Source organism: Aplidium turbinatum, chromosome 13 (genome assembly GCF_918807975.1).
Source record: "Aplidium turbinatum chromosome 13, kaAplTurb1.1, whole genome shotgun sequence".
In the NCBI taxonomy this organism is placed as follows: domain Eukaryota; kingdom Metazoa; phylum Chordata; class Ascidiacea; order Aplousobranchia; family Polyclinidae; genus Aplidium; species Aplidium turbinatum.
The window spans coordinates 12,152,482-12,165,640 of NC_137484.1; the positions used below are offsets into that span (position 1 = coordinate 12,152,482).

At 38.1% G+C, this 13,159-nt stretch overlaps 1 protein-coding gene across 1 annotated transcript in view; it reads right to left on the reverse strand.

Moving 5' to 3' along the window:
- LOC145781652 (NFX1-type zinc finger-containing protein 1-like) overlaps window positions 1–13,159 on the reverse strand; it is a 95,151-nt gene that overhangs the window by 22,855 nt on the left and 59,137 nt on the right. The window contains exons 23-25 of the mRNA XM_082593327.1: window positions 10,633–10,802; window positions 9,915–10,011; window positions 8,166–8,293 (exon numbers count right to left, since the gene is read on the reverse strand). Of these exons, the coding sequence (XP_082449453.1) occupies window positions 8,166–8,293; window positions 9,915–10,011; window positions 10,633–10,802 (395 nt within the window). The remainder of the gene's footprint in view (window positions 1–8,165; window positions 8,294–9,914; window positions 10,012–10,632; window positions 10,803–13,159) is intronic.

The window sequence follows — 13,159 nt, forward strand, 5'->3', positions numbered from 1 at the left end:
TTATTTGAGCTGTTTTGCAAAAAATGAGGTTTGAAACCAGGCCCATAACTAAGGGGGGCGCAGGGGGCCCCGCAGCAATAATGTTGGCCCCCCTGGAAAAAATGATTTTAATTAGCTCTGTTCGCTAACTTTTCAGTTTTACACCCAATGTTCTTGTGTTGTTTAATTGTAAACCTTGTGTGTCTAATGTTGTGGTGGAATGCTGTGTTAAACAGACAGACTCGAAATTTATTGCTGGTAAGATCCAGTGCAGGCCTGCACCAGTTTCCAACTGAGCTAAGCAGTGTGATGGCCGATCAGTCTCCAGGATACTGTACAGTTGACTGCCACTAAGCGTTATTAAAGTAGGCTACCGGACAACCACCTTGGCATTTGCGTTCTAGTAGGTAGGCTTATATGCTTCTATAATTGCAGTTTGAAACTTAGATTGGCAGACATATCATGGTTTTACACATCTGTTTGTGCCCTTTCAAGAAAAAATAAAAACTTCTTGGACCGTGAATCGCTTATTTCACTATATGCGAAACTGAAGATAGATATTCCATCTGAGGCGGAATGGCAAGTCGAAAAACAGTTCCTACATGACCATGCGGAAGTTGCAGAACACCAGGATTCCAATATAGTACTGAAAGAACTGTAGCCTACAATCAACGACTGGCATTCCTGAATGTATATAAGCTTGCCGCTACTGTGGCATCATTCGGGTCCAGTAGTGCGGTTTGTGAGAGTGGCTTCTCGGTCTTATCTCGGATAGACACGCGGGTCTATGTTCCAGGCGAACTTGGTTCTGTTAGCGTTTAAAAAGGAAATGACCGAGAAAATAGACGTGGACGTTTTTGTTAATACATTCAGTGAAGTCCATCCAGGCCTTCTGTTAAGGTGGGGCCTAACCTATCTATGGCGAGGATACATTTCACTGATGGTGTGAAATAGATTCTCACTATTATCATTAAAGGATTGATCTTGAAGAGATGATTGTTGATTCTGCACTAGAAAAAAAACTAGGTGCATTGCACAATTATTTACAAAACGATGAGTGACTGGTGCAGCGGCTGCAACCCTATTATACCATAGTTCAAACGCTTATTTTCTATGTAGTAGGCCTATAGGCTTAATATATTTTGTGTGATTTATGCAGGGATATCTAAAGAAGGGGATACGAAGGCTTTTATTACGTCTGACAATAGAAGGGCTTTTGTTTATCGTAAATAATCTGTGTTTATCGTAAAATGACAATTGGCACCGATAGTAGTTTATTAAACTTGTTATGATAACTTGCATTGCGCTATTAGCATCAGGCCTGGATATTCACAGCATGCTCATGGTTGTTTGTTAATTCAACTACCGATATACTTGCTTTACATCTAGCCTACTGCAAAGGCTTTGTTAAAAAAAACAGCTTACTGGTAACTTTTCAACTGTCTTTGTAAACAAGTATTCTTTAAATATGCTCTACGTAACATTTGCTAACTGTCTTCTGTAGCTCATTGTACTATAGCTGCACTACAAAACTTTCTACGATTTTAAATAGAACCACATGTTTAAAGCACTACAAACTACCGCCCTGGTAGTGTCATGAGCAATGGTTCTCAACGGGGGCGGTACCGCCCCCCGGGGGGCGTTTTGATTTTGTAGGGGGGCGGTATGATTACCTAGGCTTTAGGGGGGCGTTTTGATTATTAGGGGGCATTCTGGTTTAAACCATCTACTGCCCAGCGTAACGATTTCGTCAAAGAGCTCGTATCTTCGTGGTAGCATTTCCTACCTCATACCTGGTGGAAAAGGGATTCAGCTGTGTTGTTCTGCTACCTACCAAACAGAAAAACCCACTTGACATATCCGTAAGAGGTGATCTTCGAATGTTCCTCACTGGCTTTACACCAGATGTGAAGAAACTGGCACTTTCTCACCAAGCCCAAGGTTCACACTGACTACCAGTAGGCCTGTATTGTTTTCATGCTCGTAAATATAGATTTGCTTTTCATCAAATATAGTTACTTGTCTCTAAAATCGTTACAGCTTGTTTCGCCCTAAAAGAGGCATCATCAAAAGGTCCTTATTCTAATATAAATGTAATTCTATTTGAATAAGGACCTTGTGATGATCCCCCTTTTTAGGGTAAAACAGGCTGTAAGGGTTTTAGAAACTGATAACTAGCCTATATTTGATGTAATTCACTCTGCTTGGCTTTTTGCTTGGCATTTAAGCACTTTTGTAGTATTAATAGTATTTTTTTTTTGTTTTTTGTAATTAAGCCTAATCGTTTTTGTTGGGGGGCGGTAAAATTTTGCTAGTTAATGAAGGGGGCGTTGGGCTAAAAAAGGTTGAGAAACACTGGTCATGAGAATAAGGCAATCGTTGCGAGCCTTCATATCCCCTTCTCTAGATATCCCTGGATTTATGCAGCGCATTAGAGGAAAATGTAAATAAACTGAAACGAACTCAAAGTTTGTGAAAGGCAATGGATTAACTAATAAAAGAGTCAACTACAAAATCATAAATTTCGCTGCGGTTTCTATGCCAATTTTTACGATTTTATCACTAGTTGATGGTCGAATGTTTTAAAAATGATTTTCCTTCTCAATTTTTATGCTGTCGTCATTATAACTGTTCAAGCTACAGCATGTAAGTTCATTTACTCTATAATGCCAGCTCACGCTGCTGTTTCTATGATAATCTATGCTAATCTACCGTAAACGCTCAATTACGATTAATGTTTTTACGTAAATATACCCACATTGTGTACAAATACATGATACGGAAGGTAAAAGTGGGACCCCCTTTAGAATACTCATTGCCCTCCCTATAGTGCTCCAAGCTAGTTACGGGCCGGTTTGAAACACATCATGAATCCAATGTCTTAATTTTATATGCCATGTTAAACATTCAAAACCAGTTAGGCTAAAGCTTTTGCAATGCGATACAACGTATACCAGTTTAAAGTTTAAACCTGACCAGCTGAAATAGGATTAGATTACCGACCACCCAACCGAAAGATCCCTGGTGCTCTGTGTCATCGCCAATGCCGAAATCTGACTTAAAACTTCGATGCAGTACAGGCCTAGAGTTACAGTATCTACTATCTACAGTAGAAAGCCGTAAGGACTTAAACTATGAAGACCAAAAGAAAAAAAGGCCAAACAAATGCCAATCGGGATACTAAAAAAGGCCCAGTGGCCAAACAAAAATTGTCCGGCCAAACACTTTTCAAAAAAGTCAAATTTCCACCACCTATCCGCAGTCCACGAGGATTCTGTCTTGCAGAAAAGCATGGTTTTGAGTTTTTAAAACTACGGATTACTGAATGCCACTTTAATATCAAGAAGATATCGTCTAGTCTGGAACAATTGAACCTTGAATTGAAAGAGAATTTGGAACTCGACCACTACCAAGATCTTCTACATTACACCACTAAAGTAAATTTCTCATCGAAGGAAACCACTATGCGTTCCCACGAACAAAAACTGGAAAAAATTAGAAAAGGAAAAATCTCATCTAAAAAATCGGAACATTTAAAAGAAAGGCGGGTTAAAAATCTTAGCCAAAAGTCACTCTCTCTAAGTGAAACTCAAGTTTTGCAAAACGGTCTAAATTTTGCCATGTCTCCAAAATCCATCCCAAAACTGGACATTGTGGCAGCAACGGAAAAAGGTTTAAAAGGCATCAGTGACCCATCAGCTACTGATATGGTCAGATCCAAGATCACTCAAATTTTAAGAACAGCTAAACCTCCCCCACCCAACTTGACTCCACAACACCAGCAAGCGTTGAAAGCTCTGCGATTCGATGAATCAATCAAGATTGTGAAAGCAGACAAGGGAAATACAACAGTCGTCATGGACAGTAAGAATTATGACTTTAAATTAATGACTCTATTAAATGACTGTAACACTTACAAAGTTTTACCTGTGAAACCTAATCCTGTTGTTAACATAGCCAAGTCAGTTACGAAATTAGTTTGGCGATTAGCCACTGAACGAAAAATCACCATGCTTACCTATCGCAGTCTTAAATGTGATAAAGGCGTTACTCCCAGAATTTATGGTTTACCTAAGATTCACAAACCTAACATTCCTCTTCGCCCTATTGTCTCCTTTATTGGCTCACCTACCTATGAATTATCAAAATTTTTAATTGATATTTTATCTCCACTCTTCGATCATCAATATTGCATAAAAAATTCCACGGAGTTTGTCAAAATAATTAAAGATATTGACGTTAGCCAGGAAGACTGTCTCGTTTCGTTTGATGTTGTAAGCCTCTTCACTTCTGTCCCTCTGACAGAAGCCTTGGACCTAATATCTAACCTGTTATTGGCAGACGATTCACTTGAAAATCGTACAAAATTATGTGCTGATGACGTGATTCAAGCTTTAAAAGTGTGTTTTCAATCTACTGTTTTTTGTTACAAAGATGTGTTGTATCGCCAAATTTATGGTACGCCGATGGGCTCCTGCATCTCTCCAGTTGTTGCTAACATCTTCATGGAATTCGTTGAACGCAAAGCCATCAGCACCTTTCACACTCCTCCACAATTATGGGTTAGATATGTTGACGACACGTTTTGCATCATCAAAAAAACTGCAGTTAATGATTTTCACAAGCACCTTAACAGCATTTCATCATCCATTCAATTTACCATAGAACATGAAGTCACCGGCAAAATTTCATTTTTGGATGTTAAAGTGGTTCGCCATAGCAACAACAAAAAACTAACCACTACCATACACAAAAAACCAACACATACAGACAGATACCTGCAGTTCAACTCACATCACCCCAAGCATCAAAAACTCACAGTGGCCAAAACATTGTACAACAGACTGGACACTCACATAACGGATGATTCTGAACGTTCACACCACAAGAAAAACATTCACAATACTTTAATGCTCAACGGATTTCCACGAAAACTTGCTTGCATACAGCGACCCAAACCGAAACCTTCGCTTCCTCCTTATAAATCTTTTACTTGTCTTCCTTACATAAGGGGGGTAACCGACAAAATTCAGCGTATCCTCTATGGCATAGGAATCAAAGTTGCGATGAAACCCTATCTGACAATAGGTAAATACCTTCCCTCGGCTAAAGACCCCATGAAAGAAGGTGAAGTTTCTGGATTGATCTACCAAGTTCCGTGTCATGACTGTGATTTAATCTACATTGGACAGACAAAACGTGATCTTAAATCTAGAATCAACGAGCACCAAAGAGCTATTAAATTTCAACGTCCGGAGCATTCCGCTCGTTGCAAACATTCTATAAATTCAGACCATAAAATTACTTGGACCAACGCTACCATTCTTAAAACTGAAAAGGATTATACAAAAAGATTGTTTACAGAAAAGTGGTACATAAACCAAAAAGCACAACATGCTCTTAACCAGAAAGAAGGTCAGAATTTCCCCTCTGTGTACAAAAAATTACTTTAACTTTAGCTTCACCTTTTCCATTCTCAGTGCGTCTTCTCTAGCATTGTTTTTGCCAATTCCCTTGGTTTCTGTCTTGTCTGATGTCTTTTCAATGTTTCTTGACGGTGGCCCAATAGATAGATATATTTACGCTGTTGGAAAGTAGCCTACTGGTTTTAGGCATTCACTGCATTCGGTTTAACCTCTAGGTATCTTGTTGCGTGTTTTAATTCTGATTCTTGCTGCTTACTTTATTCATTTTATCAGTATGTTTTTGTGTTGTGCCATCGTTGCTGAACAGGTTGTGTTAACCTGTTTTAGCCACCTTGATAAAGTCAGTCGTGCTGACTGACGAAACGTCGGAAATACAAAAGCTAGTTATCATCTTTAACATCAGGAGGTAACCTAGTAAATAGTCACCAGAAGAACGCAAACTACTTTTATTAAAGTCAAATTTGTTAAATTTGGTCGTGAAAAATCCAATCTGGCAACCCTGTCTACAGATAGTGATTTTTGCTTTGCATGCAATTTCAAGTCTGCATGCCCTGGTCGCCTTTGCGCCACGGTGTTGTAAAAGAACGGCGAATAGGCAAATTGTATTATCACCGCATGCTGAGCTCTTCTTAGCATGCAGGGTTGCCATGGTTAGCAAAGTTGCCAAAGATTGAAAACGAACAGTTGCTTCGAGTATTGAAATTAAGAAAGCGAGGAGGTTCTGCTATTAACATTTTCTATTTCTACGCATAAATTCGTTGTCCCTGAAAGATTTCTGATTTCATCACAATTGTAAGGCATGCAGTGCATGCCTTGCATGCATGGAGAATACGCCATTGCTGTAGACATTTCGCTAATTTCCTGTAGCAAGTTCTGACAAAGTTCAAAGAGCCAGTTTGAAGTGAAAAAATAAGTCTAATGGTTTTCAGACACAATGATACAGGTGCTTGTCTATTTTAGGGGTATCAACCTATATTTTATTTATTTTAGGGTCATTTTCATTGTTTTAATACCTAGATTATTCAGCTTGTTGAAAGTTTCAAAGCTCTCAGTTCTTTCTCTTCTAATCTACCAATAAAGTAGGTTTATTTGAGCAGCTTGTTTCAAGCACAGACGCAGCGAAACGGCCACTCTGTCGCTTGGCCGACAGGCATTGGGGCCAAACCACTTTCTTCATTCCAAGGTCTCTGCTCCTTCAAACGAGCATCCCTGTCGACTGAAATTAGGACACTCAATTGTGCCAGCTACTTAACTTCTGCTCAACGAAGCTGCCAAACAAATCATCTCAGTGGCTAAATTGGCAGACAATAAATGGAAATATGAATGGAAGTCAAGCACCACGAAGTTCTATTCATTCATCACCGACATCGGCTCCATCGGTCTGACGCTACCGAAACAGATATGAATGGGCCTCAATTGTCTTCGCACGGGCATCAGGCTTTTCCACGCAACCATGCCTCAATGGGGAATGGCCTCTTGTGAATGTGGTGCTGAGGAACAGACCACAGACCATACACCACTTTTTGAGACCGACTCAGCAAGTGCAACAAGATACAAGGTGTGCACAAAGTGCAACCACCGCCTTTCACGGGGAGTGTCGCAAAACTTGCTTCAAAAGTTATCACACAGGTTAGTGCGTAATTGCAAATAAATGGATGTTTTCTAGCTATTTGAGTGTTTCTGTAGCTTGAACTAGACAGACATAGTTTTATGACAGTAGAGTAAAAAGCTGAAAACATTGTACGGTAAACTGCCGATGTTCCACATAGGGAACATGACGTAACTTCTATTGCAAACATGTTACGTCATAAAAATTTCACAAAACAACTTTTTATCACAATAACAAAATTTCTAAAATGTACTAAAATTTGACAAGTGAAACTATGCGCAGTAAAATAAAGGTACGCCAACGCACCTTTTTTTTGTGAACTATTCAAATACGGTCATGTGGTAGAGTATAAATTTTTTTTGGAAAGAACAAATATTTTTATCACTAAATTTGTTATCGTGCATCGGTTTTGTTGCTGTTGTTTGTTTGTTCGTTGAGAAATATGGACTCTTTCCCAAAACTAACGTTTAGTTGTCCGCCTCGATAGCTCAGTGGTTACGCGCTCGACTCAAGATCACGCGCCGTTGGTTCGACTCTCGGGTGTTCGTTGAGCAATGCATTTCAGGACTGCTCTCCATTCAGCGGCACCCAGTGAATGGAATAATTCCCCGACAACAACACTTCAACACTCGGAAAACTTCACTCTGCCAAGCTCGGTAACCGGCCCTGCGTCAATAGCCTCTACAAGTATGCGAAACTACCAGGAATAACCTATCAAGGCTTTGTCAGTCCGAGGATAAAGATTCAAAACCAACCAACCAGAGGGTCTTGAATTGCAATAAACTGCCGGGTTTTCAAAAGATTTTTCCTTGTTGTCCGAACGCAATTCTCTCAGGCTTTTTCCCTACACAGAGAGCATAGTACTCAGCGGTTGCGAATGACGTAGGGGAAGTACCGAAACCCACTCCTCCGCTAAGAGTAACGCAGGAATGAATTTTATAATTTTGAAACATGTTTGGTATAATCCGATGAAGAATCAAACCCACATTTCCCCCGCGCAAAGGCGAGCAATCAAACCACTACAGTATATTGTGCCAGTTTTTCTTGGTGTTGTAGACTAGCCTACTAGTTGCTGCTAATTTTTTGCATTATTCAATTTTAGATGACTAACTGAAAGGCTAAATCAAAAGTATTATTTCATAGTTTCTTACCTTGCATCGGGTTCGGCTTCATTTCCGAAGAAAATATCAGTGACGGTTTCTTTATCACAAATTCTGCAGAGTGTCGGGCAAGTTTCGCCAACCAAACCTATGCACTGGTGACCACACTTTTCCAGCCTCTGTTGAAGCACATTTTTCAGCAAAAAGAAGTGGAAATTTTAAAATTGCATCTTTTGTATCTTTGAAAATTGAATGAGGCTGTTCACCAGGCATTTAGTTAAATAACATGATGCGTTTCTACTGGTGCAAATTAAGCTAAACTATCACTTTTGTATCTTTGCTGTGCCAGAAGCTTACAAAGCCATCATAAATGAATAACACAGAAGTCGATCGAATGTTTTCAACACACCTAGTCAAGAATGACCAAAACATTTCAGCTTTATTTAAACAAAAATACAATAAAGATTAAATTTAGCTGAACTAGCACTGTAAACGGAACCTCTAAACATTGCAACCTCAACATCAGGTTCAAAAATTGTAGGCTATAGGGTCGACAGCCTGTTCGAACAGATCGGTAAAGATCCTTCCAGTTTTATATTGCCATTTATATGGAAACATTACGCTTTTGCGTGTCTGATCAAATAAACAAAATCTCATTATTAGATATCGCATTATTCATTATTGGGAAGTGGGTATGATATCGTAGCATTTTAATGAGAAGCGCGCTGTGTTGGTCAATGAATTTTACATGCTATACAAGAAAAGAAAAAAATTAAACTCAACTCAACCAATCTACTGTTAACTATAGAGAGTTAGAGACGTATTTATTTTTAATTCAGTTGGTATTTAATCACTTTGATGCAGTACCAGCTGCAATATGTTATGATAACAGTATTACACTGGTAGAAGCGGATTAGCCCACTACAAACTAGGAAACTTTTTAGTTAGATCACTTCATTGTGAACCGTGATTGCTCTAAGTGAGAAATAAAAGCCTTGGTTTAGAAATATGGTTTGTTAACAGTAAGAGGTCTTTTGTTTCAATGTTACCGGCATGATTAACTTGGCTAAGACGCCACTGTAAGAGTATTTGTAATTTGCAGGTCTCTACAGCATGTAAGGTTTATTGACCAATCAGAAGGCAAGATTATATCCAGCTGTGAAAAATGTCGCAGGGAAAAATTTGAGATCAGGTTTTAAAAAAAATTGCAACAAAAGTTTGAACAACTAAAGTTTACAAAGCTTCGAATGCTAACTTTTCAGGTAGGCCACTTGTCAGATTTATCCAAGAGTGTTGCTGGCATGCTTATGTAAATTCAGACATCACAGGAAAATGTTGCACTTTGTGGGAAACTTGGTTTACTAAACTTTTTCCGGCAAAATTTCTTTCAGCCCCGTTAAATCCTGCTTTATGATTGGTCAAAAACCCCATCTGCTACAGCGACCTGCATATTAAAAATACACCCCCTGTACACTAACGTGCGAATAAAAAATGGTAAATCTTGTGCGATTTAAAACATATTTTGGTTGTAGGGTAGCCTACACGTCCGTACCTAGCTCAGCCGCAAAAGTTAAAAGCATAAGCACATTAAATACAGTACAAAATTGAAATTAACTTGTAAGCATAGCTATCAAAGTAAATGTTAAAGAATTGCCAAAAATTTATAGGTTAGCAGTAAGACATACCGAATAAATTAGTAGTTCACAATTTTAAGTTGAAATAGTGAATAGGCTTACGTATTGTAAAGTTTAAACAGAATCGCTTGTATATTAAACCAAAAGTAAGTCGTCAGATTCTTACCCTTGTACAAGGCTTTTCACTCAGTGGTTTATCACAAGGTTCAGAGCAAAGCTTTGTACATTCGTTGCTTTTGTCAAATCTTACTCGACACTTTTCTCTGTATGAAGTATAGAACGCATTAATCGCTACTTAAACGAAATGAAGGTGTTGCGACCGTGCCAAATTTCTTTCAACTCAATAACTTACTTCGGTCTCAAGCACGTTTTAACGTTCGCGTTTTGACGCTTCTACCCTTTTCTCGAACTTTGCTATGCTGACGTGTATTGTTTTGATATGATGGTCAGAAATAAAAACAACTGAACTGAACTGAAATATTCTAAAAGCATTTCAATTTAATTTGACGCAAGGATTTCTAGAAGTACGGCATGCGAAGGCGCTTGCTCAAGGTAGTTTCGCATCCCGTACTTTTATAAATCCCTGATTTGGTGCAACAAAGTTATTTATTTGTAAATTACGAAACAACAGCGTTTAGAGGCCATTAATCTTGCAAAAAAAGTTACAAAACAACGTTTCCTTATTTTTATGGGCTTGACTGGTTAATGCTTAAAAGATATTGATTTTAGCTTGTAGCTTGCTGAAACCTATTCAACAAATCTTAATCTTGCATCAGTTGATAATGAATAATTTTTTGATTTAATTTTTACGGCTCATGATTAGGTGCAAAGTAGACTTGCTTTCGGCCACATTCAATGAAAAAATGTGTTATGTGGTGACATACTTGCACAAAACACAAGGTTCCCAACATTTTTTTCTGCACTTGCTGTGGAAACATGCTGTTTCGCATGGCTTTTGGCACGGAGGACACTTTGCAGAACAGTCTTCTTGACATACATGTCCACAAAACAATATTCTTCCACATTTTTCTCGGCAACGTTCGTGCAAGCGCCCCTAAAACAAAAGGAAACAATACACGGAATCATTTAATTGCTAAAATTAGATACGAGCCTTGCCCAAGTGTGAGAGTTTTTATTGTAGGGGAAGGTAATTTGATACGTTTTAAAGATTTTTTCCTGTTAACTGAAAATTACGTGACAAACTATTGGTTTTAGGCTGAAATGAAAATCTGATCCCTTACACACTTTCGAAACATTTTCATTTTTATATTTTTGTTCCTTTTTTGTAATTGAAATGTTAAAAACGTCACTCAAATGTATTAATTTACCGTCTACGGAAGGTAAATTGCTACACCCGGAATGTAATTTGATACAGTAAAACAAATACAGAAATCCCCTATGACAGCAAAGCAATAAATGAAAATTTAATATGTGGTTGGCATGCTTGGGTGCAAAGATGACTGTTGAATGCGTCTAAGCTTCTGCTGCAGAATGGACAAGGGAAGGATGATTGGCTGGAGTTCTTATTCAAGGTTAGGGCCTTACGCTGTTTTAGCTTTTTTTTTTTTTTGGCAACAGATAACGTGTAGGCCTACAAAAGCCTATTGTAGAAATTCTCGCGTTTTTGTCCCTTTTTATTTCATTAAACTATTTTATCAGTTTCTTTGGGGAAACTATGTAATCTCAAGCATTGGTCCTGGCTTTGTTTTTTCAGTCTTTTTGTTAGTGTTTTGCTAGGAGTAGGTGCTAGTTGAGATTGCAGGGCATGTTTAGTTATGGGTTTGTTTGGGACTAGGGATGCTGTCACTGTCAGGCATGCATTTATCATCTGACCATATGTTTTCTATTCTTTGAAAGGAGAATCAATAGCAGTTGTATGCTTGTTTGTAAATGTGACATTGTTGTTAATTATGCTGGACAAAGCCAGCTAATGACTTGGATGAACCAAAATTGGTATGTAATGTATCTTATGTGTGTTATATGTTTTAGTGTACTGTTATGCCATTGTTTGTACACGCTACATGTCTGTGTGTGTAGTTAGTAGGCTACCGGTAGATAGATTGATTGATTGAATCTTTATCCTCGGACTGGGAAAGCTTCTTGCAGAGCTTAATCCTGACAGTTTCGCATACTTGTAGATTTCACCGTTCTTAAATTTTGTAATTTCTCGATCAACCCTACAACAATTTGTGAATAATTTAAAACTACTAATTTTCAACCTCAACTCACCTATAGTTAATTGTCTGTGTTTAAAATTATTTTTTGTTATCTAGAAAACCGCTTATTGTCATTTCCCTGAAGTAAAAGAAATTTGGAACTTTTGCGTGTGGTGCAGCAGAGAGTGACAGTCAGCGCGTAATTTCAATCCGTAAGGGAAGCGGGTGTCCAAGTCCACCAAACGCGCTAACTTACACCTATAAAATATCTGTTTTCCAAAGTAGCAGGTCTAGTTTAAGAAGAACAACTTATTTAAATCAACTAGATCAATGACAGCATTTATTACAGTCACAGAAGGAAATTTAATATGCAGTACTTGATCAATTTACCTTCTGCAGTCTGCATAATTATGTAGGCCTATCAATTTACCTTTTTCAAAAAACATTATAAAGTTATGATTTATGTATGCTTGGATGCACATTGCAAAAACAACGTAACATGCTCTTGAAGCCTTATCAACGAACTGTTAAATGAGTTTGGTTTCATCTTTTTGGAACATTCTTTAATTTTCCAGACGAAAATAATCATGAGCTAAAAACTTTACAAAAACATTCAAAAAACACGCTTTTCCACTTTTATGCCACAAAAGCACGAGTTGGTTGTATGGTGTCATTTCTGTAGGCATTATTTTCACAGATCTTCCACTTGACAGTATTTTCGACTACTATTTTTGTACATTGGTGTAAAGAGGGTGTATACCACAAGAGCTTTTTTGAATATTCTCAAAAATAGTTCTAAAATGTTAGTTTATAAAGCTGTTTTTTTAAAAGCCTTAATCATTATCATTATGTTCCTTCCTCGTATTGTGGTTTGGATACAATCAGTGCTGTGTTAAGGGGAGGGCCAAGGGGGGCCCGGCCCCCGGGCCCACCATCTTAGGGGGCCCACAAATAACAGACATTTGCGTTTCAGTGAAGTTTTTTTTTATTTTCTAAAATTTACTGCGTGTACTTGTCCATTATAAAGATGATTAAGGTCTTATTATATTAAAACATCTCAAATTTGGGCCCTTACTACACTGGAACATCTCTAAAAACACATTACTATCTTAAAAGAAAGTTAAAATGCGATAACGTTAGTTCAGGTAACATGATCTGCAGAAATATATTTAACATATTATATAACAGGTGGGGTGCAATTGAATATTGAATTCAAGAAGGGCCCAGTTGCCACAAAGTGTTTTTGCACAACCGT